The 18,125-nt window shown below is 43.8% G+C and overlaps 1 protein-coding gene across 1 annotated transcript in view; it reads right to left on the bottom strand.

Annotated features, from left to right (window-relative positions):
- Window positions 1-15,558, bottom strand: part of ca12 (carbonic anhydrase XII) — an 84,902-nt gene extending 69,344 nt beyond the window's left edge. The window contains exons 1-2 of the mRNA XM_071405125.1: window positions 15,352-15,558; window positions 13,354-13,374 (exon numbers count right to left, since the gene is read on the bottom strand). Coding sequence (XP_071261226.1) covers window positions 13,354-13,374; window positions 15,352-15,541 — 211 coding nt within the window. The 5' untranslated portion in view covers window positions 15,542-15,558. The remainder of the gene's footprint in view (window positions 1-13,353; window positions 13,375-15,351) is intronic.
- Window positions 15,559-18,125: the final 2,567 nt, after the last annotated feature.

Below are 18,125 nucleotides of genomic sequence, written 5' to 3'. Positions count from 1 at the left end.
AGAGGGACATGGGGAACAGGGAGCTGGGAGAGGGGACTACAGAGGGACATGGGGAACAGGGAGCTGGGAGAGGGGACTACAGAGGGACATGGGGAACAGGGAGCTGGGAGAGGGGACTATAGAGGGACATGGGGAACAGGGAGCTGGGAGAGGGGACTACAGAGGGACATGGGGAACAGGGAGCTGGGAGAGGGGACTACAGAGGGACATGGGGAACAGGGAGCTGGGAGAGGGGACTACAGAGGGACATGGGGAACAGGGAGCTGGGAGAGGGGACTATAGAGGGACATGGGGAGTAGGGAGGCTGGGAGAGGGGACTACAGAGGGACATGGGGAGCTGGGAGCTGTTAACCACCAGGCTGCATTAAAGACCCCATCATCTGGGTTAACCACCAGTTAACTAACAATGTCTCATCACAACCTGCTCTACTTATTAAAGGACACAATGTCTCATCATAACCTGCTCTACTTATTAAAGGACACAATGTCTCATCATAACCTGCTCTACTTATTAAGGGACACAATGTCTCATCATAACCTGCTCTACTTACTAAAGGACACAATGTCTCATCACTTATTAAAGGACACAATGTCTCATCACAACCCGCTCTACTTACTAAAGGACACAATGTCTCATCACTTATTAAAGGACACAATGTCTCATCATAATCTGCTCTACTTATTAAAGGACACAATGTCTCATCATAACCTGCTCTACTTATTAAAGGACACAATGTCTCATCATAACCTGCTCTACTTACTAAAGGACACAATGTCTCATCACTTATTAAAGGACACAATGTCTCATCATAACCTGCTCTACTTATTAAAGGACACAATGTCTCATCATAACCTGCTCTACTTATTAAAGGACACAATGTCTCATCACAACCCGCTCTACTTATTAAAGGACACAATGTCTCATCACTTATTAAAGGACACAATGTCTCATCACTTATTAAAGGACACAATGTCTCATCATAACCTGCTCTACTTATTAAAGGACACAATGTCTCATCACTTATTAAAGGACACAATGTCTCATCACTTATTAAAGGACACAATGTCTCATCATAACCTGCTCTACTTATTAAAGGACACAATGTCTCATCATAACCTGCTCTACTTATTAAAGGACACAATGTCTCATCACTTATTAAAGGACACAATGTCTCATCATAACCTGCTCTACTTATTAAAGGACACAATGTCTCATCACTTATTAAAGGACACAATGTCTCATCACAACCTGCTCTACTTATTAAAGGACACAATGTCTCATCATAACCTGCTCTACTTATTAAAGGACACAATGTCTCATCACTTATTAAAGGACACAATGTCTCATCATAAACTGCTCTACTTATTAAAGGACACAATGTCTCATCATAACCTGCTCTACTTATTAAAGGACACAATGTCTCATCATAACCTGCTCTACTTATTAAAGGACACAATGTCTCATCACAACCCGCTCTACTTATTAAAGGACACAATGTCTCATCACTTATTAAAGGACACAATGTCTCATCATAACCTGCTCTACTTATTAAAGGACACAATGTCTCATCACAACCCGCTCTACTTATTAAAGGACACAATGTCTCATCATAACCTGCTCTACTTATTAAAGGACACAATGTCTCATCATAACCTGCTCTACTTATTAAAGGACACAATGTCTCATCACTTATTAAAGGACACAATGTCTCATCACAACCCGCTCTACTTATTAAAGGACACAATGTCTCATCACTTATTAAAGGACACAATGTCTCATCATAACCTGCTCTACTTATTAAAGGACACAATGTCTCTGCATTGATTTAATTACCTAACATGATTTACAAGTTGAGTTATGAACTTGCGGAGGTATCTAAATTATCTTAACCCTTGTTGTCTTAAGAGTAAGACATGACCTGTGTCACGTTCCTGACCTGTTTTCTGTTGTTTTGTATGTGTGTGATGGTCAGGGCGTGAGTTTTGGGTGGGCAGTCTATGTTTTCTGTTTCTATGTTGGTTTTGGGTTGCCTGGTATGGCTCTTGATTAGAGGCAGGTGTTTTGCGTTTTCCTCTAATTGAGAGTCATATTAAGTTAGGTTGTTCTCACTGTTTGTTTGTGGGTGATTGTCGCTGTGTCTGTGTTCATTGCACCACACGGTACTGTCTCGTCTAGTTCGTTCGGTCGTTCCTGTTCATGTGTTCTTCGTTTCATGTAAGTTCGTAGTTTAGGTCTGTCTAGTTCGTTTTGTTATTTTGTATATTTAGTCAAGTGTATTTCGTGTCTGTCTTCGTCTTGAAATAAAGTCATTATGTATTCACAACCCGCTGCGCCTTGGTCTACTCACTCAGCGAAGGAGAGTCGTTACAGAATCACCCACCAAACCCAGATCAAGCAGCGGGTTAACGGACAGCAAGAACAAAAGCAATGGAGAGAAGAGGAATGGACATGGGAGCAAATATTCAACGGAGAAGGACCCTGGGCTAAGGTGGGAGAGAATCGCCGCTCTCGGGAGGAGAAGGAGGCAGCCACAGCCCAGGAGCGGTGGATTGAGGAGGCAGCACGTAAGAGAGGCTGGAAGCCCGAGAGGCTCACCCAAAAATTTCTTGTGGGGGGGGGGGGGCCTGCCATTATGCCAGCAGAGAAAACCCCCTAAATTATATTTGTTCAACTTGAAATGTGGTGACTTTTCCTAGAGTGACCCCCAACATTAGAAAAAGTGAAACATCGTCTTTGTTCATATTTCCATGAAAGCTGTTCACCACCAGGGTACAAATATGGTCTTAGGGTCATTTTAGACCCGGCAGTTATAAAATCATTTACACACCACAAAGACACACACACACACAAACCACAAAGACACACACACACCACAAAAACCACAAAGACACACACACAAAAACCACAAAGACACACACACACACGCACACACACACAAAAACCACAAAGACACACACACACACACACAAAAACCACAAAGACACACACACACAAAAACCACAAAGACACACACACACAAACACAAAAACCACAAAGACACACACACTGATAAATTGAGATTATGTGCTTCTGATTAAATTCAAACTCAAACTTTCTTGTGCATGTTCAGCATCACCTCTCCACGACCCCTCCACGACCCCTCCACGACCCCTCCACGACCCCGTCACGACCCCTCCACGACCCCTCCACGACCCCTCCACGAACCCGTCACGACCCCTCCACGACCCCTCCACGACCCCTCCACGACCCCTCCACGAACCCGTCACGACCCCTCCACGACCCCTCCACGACCCCTCCACGACCCCACACACATGACTCAAGTTCACAGACAAAATAAACAGAATTTCAGACAAAATAAACAGAATTTCAGACAAAATAAACAGAATTTCAGACAAAATAAACAGAATTTCAGACAAAATAAGCATTTCTTGAAAGCCTTGTTTACTAATGGTGAATGCAGTCAGAGGCTGTAAAGGTGCTCAGATGACAGCCCCCCCAGTTCTCTCTTTGCTGAAGCCACGAGTTCTCGTTTCAGTGCCCAACAGGTCATAGATCAGATTTTTTTCAGACGTCCAGGAAGAACAAGAGAACAATGATTTAGAAGAGGAGGACATATCTGAAGAAGAAGATGGGGAAGAACACAACCCAGAGCACGATGCATCATCTTCAGATGAAGAAGAAATACCCTAAACTGAAGGAGAGACATTTCTGTCAAAGAACGGCAAAATAGCATGGTCCTTGTCACCACATGACAACCAGGGCAGGATGGCAGCACAACATGTCATAAGGATGACCCCAGGGCCTTATGACCCCAGGGCCTTATGACCCCAGGGCCCACAAGACATGCAGTTGCCAATGCCCAGGACATTCTACATGTTCATCACACCAGCCATCGAACAAAATCATCCTGGAGATGACAAATTTGTAGGGTTTCTGTAAATATGGAGACAACTAGAAAAGGATGGATGAGATTGACCTGCGTGCCTACATAGGGCTGCTAATCTTAGCGGGTGTATAGGTCCCGAGGCGAGGCTACATGTAGTGTCTGGGATGCAGAGAGTGGAAGGGTGATTTTCCGTGCCACGATGCCACTGAAGGTCTTTCACACTTATTGTATTTTGTAGTTGAAGTCCTCATTGTAGAGAATATATCACTATGTTGCAAAAAAAGTTCAAGACTGTTATTGTTTCCCTTCAATAAAATGACTTCAAAACTACTTTCTGCACATTTCTGCTACTTTCTGAGGATAAACAAGTGCTCTCTCTTGATAAAAAATGTATGTTTACACCCACGCAGTGCCTTTAGCAATTATAATACTAATAAACCTCTAGTTTAGTAAAGAAAACACCTGTTGACAGCTGTGCTGTAATAAAAACGAGCGGTGTCCACTGATTAAATGCAGTCTTTCTGCAGAGTGAAGAGGGAAAACTCAGATATTCACGAGGTTTGTTATGAATGACAGGTTGTATCTTCATGCAAAATACATTTGGGGGTTTAAAATTAATTAATTAAATTAATTAAAATCCAATTAATTAAGCTGCTTTATTTTAGGGGGTTTAGTGAAGGCGGGTCATTTTGTTAGCCTTCGGACAAGTGGAGTATACAGAATGTTAAGACTACACGATGTCCACTGCTAATCTGGAAGATGAGTTATGAACGTGAGGAGGTATCTACATTATCTCCATGTCCCACTGCTAATCTGGAAGATGAGTTATGAACGTGAGGAGGTATCTACATTATCTCCATGTCCCACTGCTAATCTGGAAGATGAGTTATGATCGTGAGGAGGTATATAAATTATCTCCATGTCCCACTGCTAATCTGGAAGATGAGTTATGAACGTGAGGAGGTATCTAAATTATCTCCATGTCCCACTGCTAATCTGGAAGATGAGTTATGAACGTGAGGAGGTATCTAAATTATCTCCATGTCCCACTGCTAATCTGGAAGATGAGTTATGAACATTTACATTTACATTTAAGTCATTTAGCAGACGCTCTTATCCAATGAACGTGAGGAGGTATCTAAATTATCTCCATGTCCACTGCTAATCTGGAAGATGAGTTGAGTTATGAACTTGAGGAGGTATCTAAATTATCTCCATGTCCCACTGCTAATCTGGAAGATGAGTTATGAACGTGAGGAGGTATCTAAATTATCTCCATGTCCCACTGCTAATCTGGAAGATGAGTTGAGTTATGAACGTAAGGAGGTATCTAAATTATCTCCATGTCCCACTGCTAATCTGGAAGATGAGTTATGAACTTGAGGAGGTATCTAAATTATCTCCATGTCCACTGCTAATCTGGAAGATGAGTTATGAACGTGAGGAGGTATCTACATTATCTCCATGTCCCACTGCTAATCTGGAAGATGAGTTATGAACGTGAGGAGGTATCTACATTATCTCCATGTCCCACTGCTAATCTGGAAGATGAGTTATGAACGTGAGGAGGTATCTACATTATCTCCATGTCCCACTGCTAATCTGGAAGATGAGTTATGAACGTGAGGAGGTATCTAAATTATCTCCATGTCCCACTGCTAATCTGGAAGATGAGTTATGAACGTGAGGAGGTATCTACATTATCTCCATGTCCCACTGCTAATCTGGAAGATGAGTTATGAACATTTACATTTACATTTAAGTCATTTAGCAGACGCTCTTATCCAATGAACGTGAGGAGGTATCTAAATTATCTCCATGTCCACTGCTAATCTGGAAGATGAGTTGAGTTATGAACTTGAGGAGGTATCTAAATTATCTCCATGTCCCACTGCTAATCTGGAAGATGAGTTATGAACGTGAGGAGGTATCTAAATTATCTCCATGTCCCACTGCTAATCTGGAAGATGAGTTGAGTTATGAACGTAAGGAGGTATCTAAATTATCTCCATGTCCCACTGCTAATCTGGAAGATGAGTTATGAACTTGAGGAGGTATCTAAATTATCTCCATGTCCACTGCTAATCTGGAAGATGAGTTATGAACGTGAGGAGGTATCTACATTATCTCCATGTCCCACTGCTAATCTGGAAGATGAGTTATGAATTTGAGGAGGTATCTACATTATCTCCATGTCCCACTGCTAATCTGGAAGATGAGTTATGAACTTGAGGAGGTATCTAAATTATCTCCATGTCCCACTGCTAATCTGGAAGATGAGTTATGAACGTGAGGAGGTATCTAAATTATCTCCATGTCCCACTGCTAATCTGGAAGATGAGTTATGAACTTGAGGAGGTATCTAAATTATCTCCATGTCCACTGCTAATCTGGAAGATGAGTTGAGTTATGAACCTGAGGAGGTATCTAAATTATCTCCATGTCCCACTGCTAATCTGGAAGATGAGTTGAGTTATGAATTTGAGGAGGTATCTAAATTATCTCCATGTCCCACTGCTAATCTGGAAGATGAGTTATGAACGTGCGGAGGTATCTACATTATCACCATGTCCCACTGCTAATCTGGAAGATGAGTTGAGTTATGAACGTGAGGAGGTATCTACATTATCTCCATGTCCCACTGCTAATCTGGAAGATGAGTTATGAACGTGAGGAGGTATCTAAATTATCTCCATGTCCCACTGCTAATCTGGAAGATGAGTTATGAACGTGAGGAGGTATCTAAATTATCTCCATGTCCCACTGCTAATCTGGAAGATGAGTTGAGTTATGAACGTAAGGAGGTATCTAAATTATCTCCATGTCCCACTGCTAATCTGGAAGATGAGTTATGAACTTGAGGAGGTATCTAAATTATCTCCATGTCCACTGCTAATCTGGAAGATGAGTTATGAACGTGAGGAGGTATCTACATTATCTCCATGTCCCACTGCTAATCTGGAAGATGAGTTATGAATTTGAGGAGGTATCTACATTATCTCCATGTCCCACTGCTAATCTGGAAGATGAGTTATGAACTTGAGGAGGTATCTAAATTATCTCCATGTCCCACTGCTAATCTGGAAGATGAGTTATGAACGTGAGGAGGTATCTAAATTATCTCCATGTCCCACTGCTAATCTGGAAGATGAGTTATGAACTTGAGGAGGTATCTAAATTATCTCCATGTCCACTGCTAATCTGGAAGATGAGTTGAGTTATGAACCTGAGGAGGTATCTAAATTATCTCCATGTCCCACTGCTAATCTGGAAGATGAGTTGAGTTATGAATTTGAGGAGGTATCTAAATTATCTCCATGTCCCACTGCTAATCTGGAAGATGAGTTATGAACGTGCGGAGGTATCTACATTATCACCATGTCCCACTGCTAATCTGGAAGATGAGTTGAGTTATGAACGTGAGGAGGTATCTAAATTATCTCCATGTCCCACTGCTAATCTGGAAGGGTCACCTGTGACTACAGGGTGAGGGACCAACACATTCTGACATTTCAGATATAATTTATCTAAATGAATTAGCACTACATTACAACACCATCCTGTTGCAAATTGTTTCTCTCAGGAAGTTAGAATAGGAAGTGTTTTTCCTGGGTGTCACAGTCTGACAGTTAGCTGATTGCTGATTGGTGAATAGAGTTAACAGTTCAGCAGACAGGTCTTGTCTCTCATTTAAAATGAATTAAAAGAACCTCACTGTCTGCTGATCGGACATAGTTGTATAAACTTGGTTATAATTATAGCTGCACCCTGTCGGAAATGTTTCTCTTAGGAAGTGTTTTTCCTGTTGGTCTTACAGGGTGTGAAAACGGCCAGAAAATACACACAGACAGAAAGACGGACAGGCGGTGCCTCTGTCATTAATGAGCTGTCACTGGGCGGGGGACAAACACATTTCATACCAGATCCATCTAAATATGAATCAGGCGTAAGTCATGAATTAACAGGACGGTCCAGCGACCCACAGACCTCCATACAACCACAATCATTTCCTCCGTTCACTATGAATATTAGACCTCAAAATACAGAGCAGAAATATGAACTCATTGCCATAACAATCTGGGTTTATTCCAGAAATATGAACTCAGTGCCATAACAATCTGGGTTTATTCCAGAAATATGAACTTTTAGGCAGTGATGCACCCAATAATCGACAAATCCATCAGGCTATGTCACCAGGACCACAGTCTGAGACAGGTCCAATAGGCTATGTCACCAGGACCACAGTCTGAGACAGGTCCAATAGGTATGTCACCAGGACCACAGTCTGAGACAGGTCCAATAGGCTATGTCACCAGGACCACAGTCTGAGACAGGTCCAATAGGCTATGTCACCAGGACCACAGTCTGAGACAGATCCAATAGGCTATGTCACCAGGACCACAGTCTGACACAGGTCCAATAGGCTATGTCACCAGGACCACAGTCTGAGACAGGTCCAATAGGCTATGTCACCAGGACCACAGTCTGAGACAGGTCCAATAGGCTATGTCACCAGGACCACAGTCTGAGACAGGTCCAATAGGCTATATCACCAGAACCACAGTCTGAGACAGGTCCAATAGGCTATGTCACCAGGACCACAGTCTGAGACAGGTCCAATAGGCTATGTCACCAGGACCACAGTCTGAGATAGGTCCAATAGGCTATGTCACCAGGACCACAGTCTGAGACAGGTCCAATAGGCTATGTCACCAGAACCACAGTCTGAGACAGGTCCAATAGGCTATATCACCAGGACCACAGTCTGAGACAGGTCCAATAGGCTATGTCACCAGGACCACAGTCTGACACAGGTCCAATAGGCTATGTCACCAGGACCACAGTCTGAGACAGGTCCAATAGGCTATGTCACCAGGACCACAGTCTGAGACAGGTCCAATAGGCTATGTCACCAGGACCACAGTCTGAGACAGATCCAATAGGCTATGTCACCAGGACCACAGTCTGACACAGGTCCAATAGGCTATGTCACCAGGACCACAGTCTGAGACAGGTCCAATAGGCTATGTCACTAGGACCACAGTCTGAGACAGGTCCAATAGGCTATGTCACCAGGACCACAGTCTGAGACAGGTCCAATAGGCTATATCACCAGAACCACAGTCTGAGACAGGTCCAATAGGCTATGTCACCAGGACCACAGTCTGAGACAGGTCCAATAGGCTATGTCACCAGGACCACAGTCTGAGATAGGTCCAATAGGCTATGTCACCAGGACCACAGTCTGAGACAGGTCCAATAGGCTATGTCACCAGAACCACAGTCTGAGACAGGTCCAATAGGCTATATCACCAGGACCACAGTCTGAGACAGGTCCAATAGGCTATGTCACCAGGACCACAGTCTGACACAGGTCCAATAGGCTATGTCACCAGGACCACAGTCTGAGACAGGTCCAATAGGCTATGTCACCAGGACCACAGTCTGAGACAGGTCCAATAGGCTATGTCACCAGGACCACAGTCTGAGACAGGTCCATCAGGCTATGTCACCAGGACCACAGTCTGAGACAGGTCCAATAGGCTATATCACCAGGACCACAGTCTGAGACAGCCTATTGGACCTATGTCACCAGGACCACAGTCTGAGACAGGTCCAATAGGCTATATCACCAGGACCACAGTCTGAGACAGGTGAAGCAGACAGTCTGAGACAGGTGAAGCAGACAGTCTGAGACAGGTGAAGCAGACAGTCGTAACCACAGTCTGAGACAGGTGAAGCAGACAGTCTGAGACAGGTGAAGCAGACAGTCTGAGACAGGTGAAGCAGACAGTCTGAGACAGGTGAAGCAGACAGTCTGAGACAGGTGAAGCAGACAGTCTGAGACAGGTGAAGCAGACAGTCGTAACCACAGTCTGAGACAGGTGAAGCAGACAGTCTGAGACAGGTGAAGCAGACAGTCTGAGACAGGTGAAGCAGACAGTCTGAGACAGGTGAAGCAGACAGTCTGAGACAGGTGAAGCAGACAGTCTGAGACAGGTGATGCAGACAGTCGTAACCACAGTCTGAGACAGGTGAAGCAGACAGTCTGAGACAGGTGAAGCAGACAGTCTGAGACAGGTGAAGCAGACAGTCTGAGACAGGTGAAGCAGACAGTCTGAGACAGGTGAAGCAGACAGTCTGAGACAGGTGAAGCAGACAGTCTGAGACAGGTGATGCAGACAGTCGTAACCACAGTCTGAGACAGGTGAAGCAGACAGTCTGAGACAGGTGAAGCAGACAGTCTGAGACAGGTGAAGCAGACAGTCTGAGACAGGTGAAGCAGACAGTCTGAGACAGGTGAAGCAGACAGTCTGAGACAGGTGAAGCAGACAGTCTGAGACAGGTGATGCAGACAGTCGTAACCACAGTCTGAGAGAGGTGAAGCAGACAGTCTGAGACAGGTGAAGCAGACAGTCTGAGACAGGTGAAGCAGACAGTCTGAGACAGGTGAAGCAGACAGTCTGAGACAGGTGAAGCAGACAGTCTGAGACAGGTGAAGCAGACAGTTTGAGACAGGTGAAGCAGACAGTCTGAGACAGGTGAAGCAGACAGTCTGAGACAGGTGAAGCAGACAGTTTGAGACAGGTGAAGCAGACAGTCTGAGACAGGTGAAGCAGACAGTCTGAGACAGGTGAAGCAGACAGTTTGAGACAGGTGAAGCAGACAGTCGTAACCACAGTCTAGTACACTGTAAAAAACAACATCACAATCATCTTGCCTTACAAATGCGTAAATCCTTTTGCTCCCCTAAAATAGAGGGACAACGTACCGAAAGTGCTGTGATTCCTAAACAGTTCACCCGTTATGGATGAAAATACCTTCAAATTAAAGCTGACAGTCTGCACGTTAACCTCATAGTCATTGTATAATTTCAAATCCAAAGTGCTGGAGTCCCGAGCCGAAAACAAAAACAAAAATGTCCCTGTCCCAATATTTTTGGAGCTCACTGTAATTGACCCAACAGGTATGCCTTCCAAAGGCAACATGAATTTGTAATTTTACTCAACAAGCTTTTTTCAAATTCAGTTCACTTTGAGCTAATTTGGTTGAGAGAACAAACGTTTACTCATTAGCTCAATTTCTTGTCCTTCTGAAGTCTACCCAACACACAGGATAACGCTTATTAAGCAATGCATTAAGTTGTCTTTTTTTACAGTGAAGGCAAATATGAATTTTGTATTTTGACTCAACATGTTTTTATACATCTCCCGGGTGGCGCAGTGGTCTAGAGCACTGCATCGCAGTGCTAGCTGCGCCACCAGAGTCTCTGGGTTCACGCCCAGGCTCTGTCGCAGCCGGCCGCGACCGGGAGGTCCGTGGGGCGACGCACAATTGGCTTAGCGTCGTCCGGGTTAGGGAGGGTTTGGCCGGTAGGGATATGTGGATATTGTAAAGTGTGTAAAGTGGTTGTTCCACTGGATTTCATAAGGTGAATGCACCAATTTGTAAGTCGCTCTGGATAAGAGCGTCTGCTAAATGACTTAAATGTTAAATGTTTACATTCAGCTCACGAACCACATTTCCATCCACAGTATATATTTAAATCACGACAGCTGTGATGAAGACCAGGAAGTGGAAGAAAGGAAGATATATTTTTCCCCCCTACTGTGTTATTGACTTGTTTATTGTTTACTCCATGTGTAACTCTGTGTTGTTGTCTGTTCACACTGCTTTGCTTTATCTTGGCCAGGTCGCAGTTGTAAATGAGAACTTGTTCTCAACTAGCCTACCTGGTGGAATAAAGGTGAAATAAAAATAAAATAAAACATTTATTTTGGTTCATCATGGTGGGATCTTTTTGTGTTGGTAAAATTAATTATGTGAGAAATGGAGGTGGAAACAAATATTGATAAAATAACCGTCATATTGAAGTAAACTTGGAGTCAGCAGAAGATATGGCGTGTGATCCTCCCACTACGACTCAGGAAACTATACAGTTTATCAGGCGACAGATGAAATGAGTTATGAGGAACTTGACAGGGTGGTGAAAGTGCCTGGTGATGAGCTTGATGCTGCTTCCCAATAAATATCCAGGGTTTTTATACTGGTGACATGATGATCGATGCTTGACTGCTGTTTGACAAATATAAATTATTTTGCTCTTATCCATAATACATCATCACGCACTGATTATTATCTGCAACAAGTCAGTTTGGTGGAAAATCACCACTGGTGGGAAAATGTGCCTATTTTCTTTATGCAGATTTTAGAATATTTGCATGAAAATCTGTCGCCATGGAAACCTCGCTACTGTGAGGAAAGTTTGTTGAGTGAAGAAACATTCACATAATTAGCTCAATATATTACCTCAAATGTTATCTTCAGGCCTCTGTACATCACCATGGTATCTCTACATCAGCATGTTTTCTCTACATCACCATGTTATCTCTACATCACCATGTTATCTCTACATCACCATGTTATCTCTACATCACCATATTATCTCTACACCACCATGTTATCTCTACATCACCATGTTATCTCTACATCACCATGTTATCTCTACATCACCATGTTATCTCTACATCACCATATTATCTCTACACCACCATATTATCTCTACATCACCATGTTATCTCTACATCACCATATTATCTCTACATCACCATGTTATCTCTACATCACCATATTATCTCTACACCACCATGTTCTCTCTACATCACCATGTTATCTCTACATCACCATGGTATCTCTACATCACCATGTTATCTCTACATCACCATGTTATCTCTACATCACCATGTTATCTCTACATCACCATATTATCTCTACACCACCATGTTCTCTCTACATCACCATGTTATCTCTACATCACCATGGTATCTCTACATCACCATGTTATCTCTACGTCACTATGGTATCTCTACATCACCATGTTATCTCTACACCACCATGTTATCTCTACATCACCATGTTATCTCTACATCACCATGTTATCTCTACATCACCATGTTATCTCTACATCACCATTTTATCTCTACACCACCATGTTATCTCCACATCATCATGTTATCTCTACATCACCATGTTATCTCTACATCACCATGTTATCTCTACATCACCATGTTATCTCTACATCACCATATTATCTCTACACCACCATGTTATCTCCACATCATCATGTTATCTCTACATCACCATGTTATCTCTACATCACCATGTTATCTCTACATCACCATGTTATCTCTACATCACCATGTTATCTCTACATCACCATGTTATCTCTACATCACCATGTTTTTCTATTGTGTTGTTGACTGTACGTTTGTTTATGTGTAACTCTGTGTTGTTGTTTGTGTCACACTGCTTTGCTTTATCTTGGCCAGGTCACAGTTGTAAATGAGAACTTGTTCTCAACTAGCCTACCTGGTTAAATAAAGGTGAAATTAAAATGTTTTTAAATGTTATCTTCAGACCTCTCTACATCACCATGTTATTAGCCATAAATAAATAATCCACTTACCAGTGTATGCCCATTTAGCACCTGAAACAGAAACAGAAAAATTAACATAATTATAATATTTATTCCTTCTTCGTTATATGATGAGATATTCGTGTGATCTGATGTAACTGCCAAAATAACGGAAACACTTGAGTAAATGATGGTTCTGACGGATCTGTTATGGTGCATCTTCCTGACATGGTTCAGGTCTACTCAACCCCTTAGAGGGCAAGGTAAACAGCCATTCTGGGGGATCAACTCCTGTGGTGAATCATTTATATCATGATGGGAGTGGCCTCTTCCAGGATGACAAGGCCTCCATCCACAGGGCACGACTGGTCACTGAACGCTTCGATGAGCATGAAAACTATGTAAACCAACCCAATTGAACGCTTACGGGAGATTCTGGAGCGGCGCCTGAGAAAGCGTTTTCCACCAACATCAACAAAACACCAAATGATGGATTTTCTTGTGGAAAAATGGAGTTGCAATCCTCCAATAGAGTCAGCATCAAGGTCATGGGTTCAATTCCCACAGGGACCACAGATTCCTACAAAAAATACATGAACCCCACTAAACGATACTGAAGACTGAAGGATACGTAAGAATACTATTAAAGGATGCTGAAAGCTACTGAAAGATACTGATGGCTACTGAAGGCTGCTGAAGGTTACTGAAGGCTAGTGAAGGATGCTGAAGGCTACTGAAGGATACTGAAGGATGCTGAAGGCCTCTAAAGGATGCTGAAGGCTACTGAAGGATGCTGAAAGCTACTGAATGATGCTGAAAGCTACTGAATGATGCTGAAGGTTACTGAAGGCTAGTGAAGGATGCTGAAGGCTACTGAAGGATACTGAAGGATGCTGAAGGCCTCTAAAGGATGCTGAAGGCTACTGAAGGATGCTGAAAGCTACTGAAGGATACTGAAGGATGCTGAAGGCTACTGAAGGATGCTGAAAGCTACTGAAGGATACTGAAGGATGCTGAAAGCTACTGAAGGATACTGAAGGATGCTGAAGGCTACTGAAGGATGCTGAAGGCTACTGTAGGATGCTGAAAGCTACTGAAAGATACTGAAGGCTACTGAAGGAGGCTGAAGGCTGCTGAAGTCTACAGAAGGATACGGAAGGCTACTGAAGGATGCTGAAAGCTACTGAATGATGCTGAAAGCTACTGAAGGCTGCTGAAGGTTACTGAAGGCTACTGAAGGATGCTGAAGGCTACTGAAGGATGCTGAAGGCTACTGAAGGAGGCTGAAGGCTACTGAAGGAGACTGAATGATGCTTAAGGCTACTGAAGGCTACTGAACCTGCTGCTCTGGTCTTCCCATTGGTTTAAACCTGCTGCTCTGGTCTTCTTACTGGCTAAAACCTGCTGCTCTGGTCTTCCCACTGGCTAAAACCTGCTGCTCTGGTTCGTACCGGTCAGTTTCAGTACCAAGCAGACCAACTGACTCAAACACTAGCCTATTATCAGCTGAACTGACAGACCCAAACAGAGAAACTACTGTATCATCAGTTGAACAGGAGTCAACATGCTCAAAGATGAAATGATAGGGAATTACACCTGCCTGCACCTCAGCCCTCCTCTATCTCTCACCATCTGTTTCCATCATTACTGTGACATGTGAATAAGGGAGTGAACGACAATGTCACATAACTGCTATTGATTATTCATAGTTTATCAATGTCTCAATTTAAGAGAAATACTTTCTGATTATAACCACTCAAACTGAAGTTCATGGTGTTTTTTTTAGATGACGGTCATATCTGATGTCATGAAACATTGATATATTTCTTGTGATCCTATAGGTTAACAGAGGTCAAGTCAGGGACATATTTTCTATTTGTTTTAAACACGAATGCATATGACAACAACAACAATATAACAGCCATAGCCGTGTACACTGCATATAAGCTGCATAAAAGTTCCTAATCAGAGTTTGACCAATTTAATCAAGTCTACAACATCCTAAAAACTTTGAGCCAAGTTCAGGTTTAATCCTCCTTTTATTCTTACCATGCAGTCCGGACAGCAGAGTTCCCACAGCAATCAGAAGAGCCGAGAGGTTCTGTTTATGGGTCTGCATCGTTGTGTCCCTACACAGGTCCACTTCAGAAAAACACCACAGGAACAATCTTGGAGCAGACGCTTGAGATGCACCGACTTTTATGGAGTGTCCGTCGGCTTCGTTATAGCGCCCCGCCATGACGTCAGAGCCACAGCAACATCGTCGTCGTGCCCCCCCCCGTCCCTCGTCCCCCCCCGTCCCTCGTCCCTCGTCCCCTGTGACAGGTCAGAATCAGCAACGACCGCAACTGGTCATTATGCACACTCGACACTTTTGCGCAATGTGGAAAACGTCAGCGAAATCTGTCGACACACTAGCCAATTACAGGACGTCAGAATCACAGCGCAGATGCATTGCCATTTTTCCAACACGCAGCGGACACGTCTACGGGTGGAATTATGGAGATGTGGGGCTCTCCAAGTCGTCACGAGAATTGCAGCGCTTCAGAATTCCAGAAACTCCCACAACATACAGAACAGTGGCATGACATACCGGCTTTGCACCTCTCTCCAACTATGATGCACTTCAGTATTGTATTGAAATACCAGTCGTTGAATAGCCTCCCGTATGCACTCAAAGTAAGATTTCATTATGGATCATTTTGTTTAAATATATCGAATTAATTATTGTACAAATATATATATATATTTTTTAAATAATAGAATATAAGAGATCTATACTTTATTGGCCCTTTCGTTAGAATAGACTTGTCTTTTCCCCAATGCCAACAGATACACATATGCTGCAGGACTCCTGGGTGGCACCTTGGTGCTCAAGGGCCACAACAGAGTTATTGAACCTGGGATCAGAGCATCATGGTCTGGGACGATAGTCTCCACTTACAGTACGTCCCTGCTTGACTCTATGTCTTGGCACCCCGTCTGAGCAACTCAAATCATGTAGCCTAACACTCACACAGCTGGGCTCTACTGACATGTCTAAAGGGATTCTCCATCACCATGGCCTGGTGACTAGAATCATGTAGCCTAACACACACATAGCTGGGCTCAAACTATCTGACCTCAACCAGTTCTGACCCCAACCACCTCTTAACCCAACCACCTCTGACCCCAACCTTCTCTGACCCTAACCACCTCTGACCCAACTACCTTTGAGCCCAACCAGTTCTGACCCCAACCATTCTGACACCAACCATCTCTTACCCCAACCCAATCTGACCCCAACCTTCTCGGACCCTAACCACCTCTGACCGCAACGACCTTTGACCCCAACCATTCTGACCCCAACCACCTTTGACGCCAATCAGTTCTGACCCCAACCTTCTCTGACCCCGACCAAATCTGACCCCAACCAAATCTGACCCCAACCACATCTTACCCCAACCAACTCTGACCCCAACCATCTCTGACCCCAACCACCTCTGACCCCAACTATCTCTGACCCCAACCAAATCTGACCCCAACCACCTCTGACCCCAACCAACTCTGACCCCAACCAACTCTGACCCCAACCACCTCTGACCCCAACCACATCTGACCCCAACCACCTCTGACCCCAACCATCTGTGATCACAAACCATTAACACTATACTCTATTGACATGTGTTCCAGGTGTATGTCTACCCAACAGGGTTAAGGATATGAGGACATGTGTTTCCAGGTGTATGTCTACCCAACAGGGTTAAGGATATGAGGACATGTGTTTCCAGGTGTATGTCTACCCAACAGGGTTAAGGATATGAGGACATGTGTTACCAGGTGTATGTCTACCCAACAACAGGGTTAAGGATATGAGGACATGTGTTTCCAGGTGTATGTCTACCCAACAGGGTTAAGGATATGAGGACATGTGTTACCAGGTGTATGTCTACCCAACAGGGTTAAGGATATGAGGACATGTGTTTCCAGGTGTATGTCTACCCAACAGGGTTAAGGATATGAGGACATGTGTTTCCAGGTGTATGTCTACCCAACAGGGTTAAGGATATGAGGACATGTGTTACCAGGTGTATGTCTACCCAACAGGGTTAAGGATATGAGGACATGTGTTTCCAGGTGTATGTCTACCCAACAGGGTTAAGGATATGATGACATGTGTTACCAGGTGTATGTCTACCCAACAGGGTTAAGGATATGAGGACATGTGTTACCAGGTGTATGTCTACCCAACAACAGGGTTAAGGATATGAGGACATGTGTTACCAGGTGTATGTCTACCCAACAGGGTTAAGGATATGTGTTTCCAGGTGTATGTCTACCCAACAACAGGGTTAAGGATATGAGGACATGTGTTACCAGGTGTATGTCTACCCAACAACAGGGTTAAGGATATGAGGACATGTGTTTCCAGGTGTATGTCTACCTAACAACAGGGTTAAGGATATGAGGACATGTGTTACCAGGTGCATGTCTACCCAACAGGGTTAAGGATATGATGACATGTGTTTGTAGCCTGTTCCCAGATCTGTTTGTAGCCTGTTCCTAGATCTGTTTGTAGCCTGTTCCCAGATCTGTTTGTAGCCTGTTCCCAGATCTGTTTGTAGCCTGTTCCCAGATCTGTTGGTAGTCTGTTCCCAGATCTGTTTGTAGCCTGTTCCCAGATCCTGTCTGTAGCCTGTTCCCAGATCTGTTGGTAGTCTGTTCCCAGATCTGTTTGTAGCCTGTTCCTAGATCTGTTTGTAGCCTGTTCCCAGATCTGTTGGTAGTCTGTTCCCAGATCTGTTGGTAGCCTGTTCCCAGATCTGTTGGTAGCCTGTTCCAAG

This window comes from Salvelinus alpinus, chromosome 6 (genome assembly GCF_045679555.1).
Source record: "Salvelinus alpinus chromosome 6, SLU_Salpinus.1, whole genome shotgun sequence".
Lineage (NCBI taxonomy): Eukaryota > Metazoa > Chordata > Actinopteri > Salmoniformes > Salmonidae > Salvelinus > Salvelinus alpinus.
This window is presented reverse-complemented; position numbering and strand designations above follow the sequence as displayed.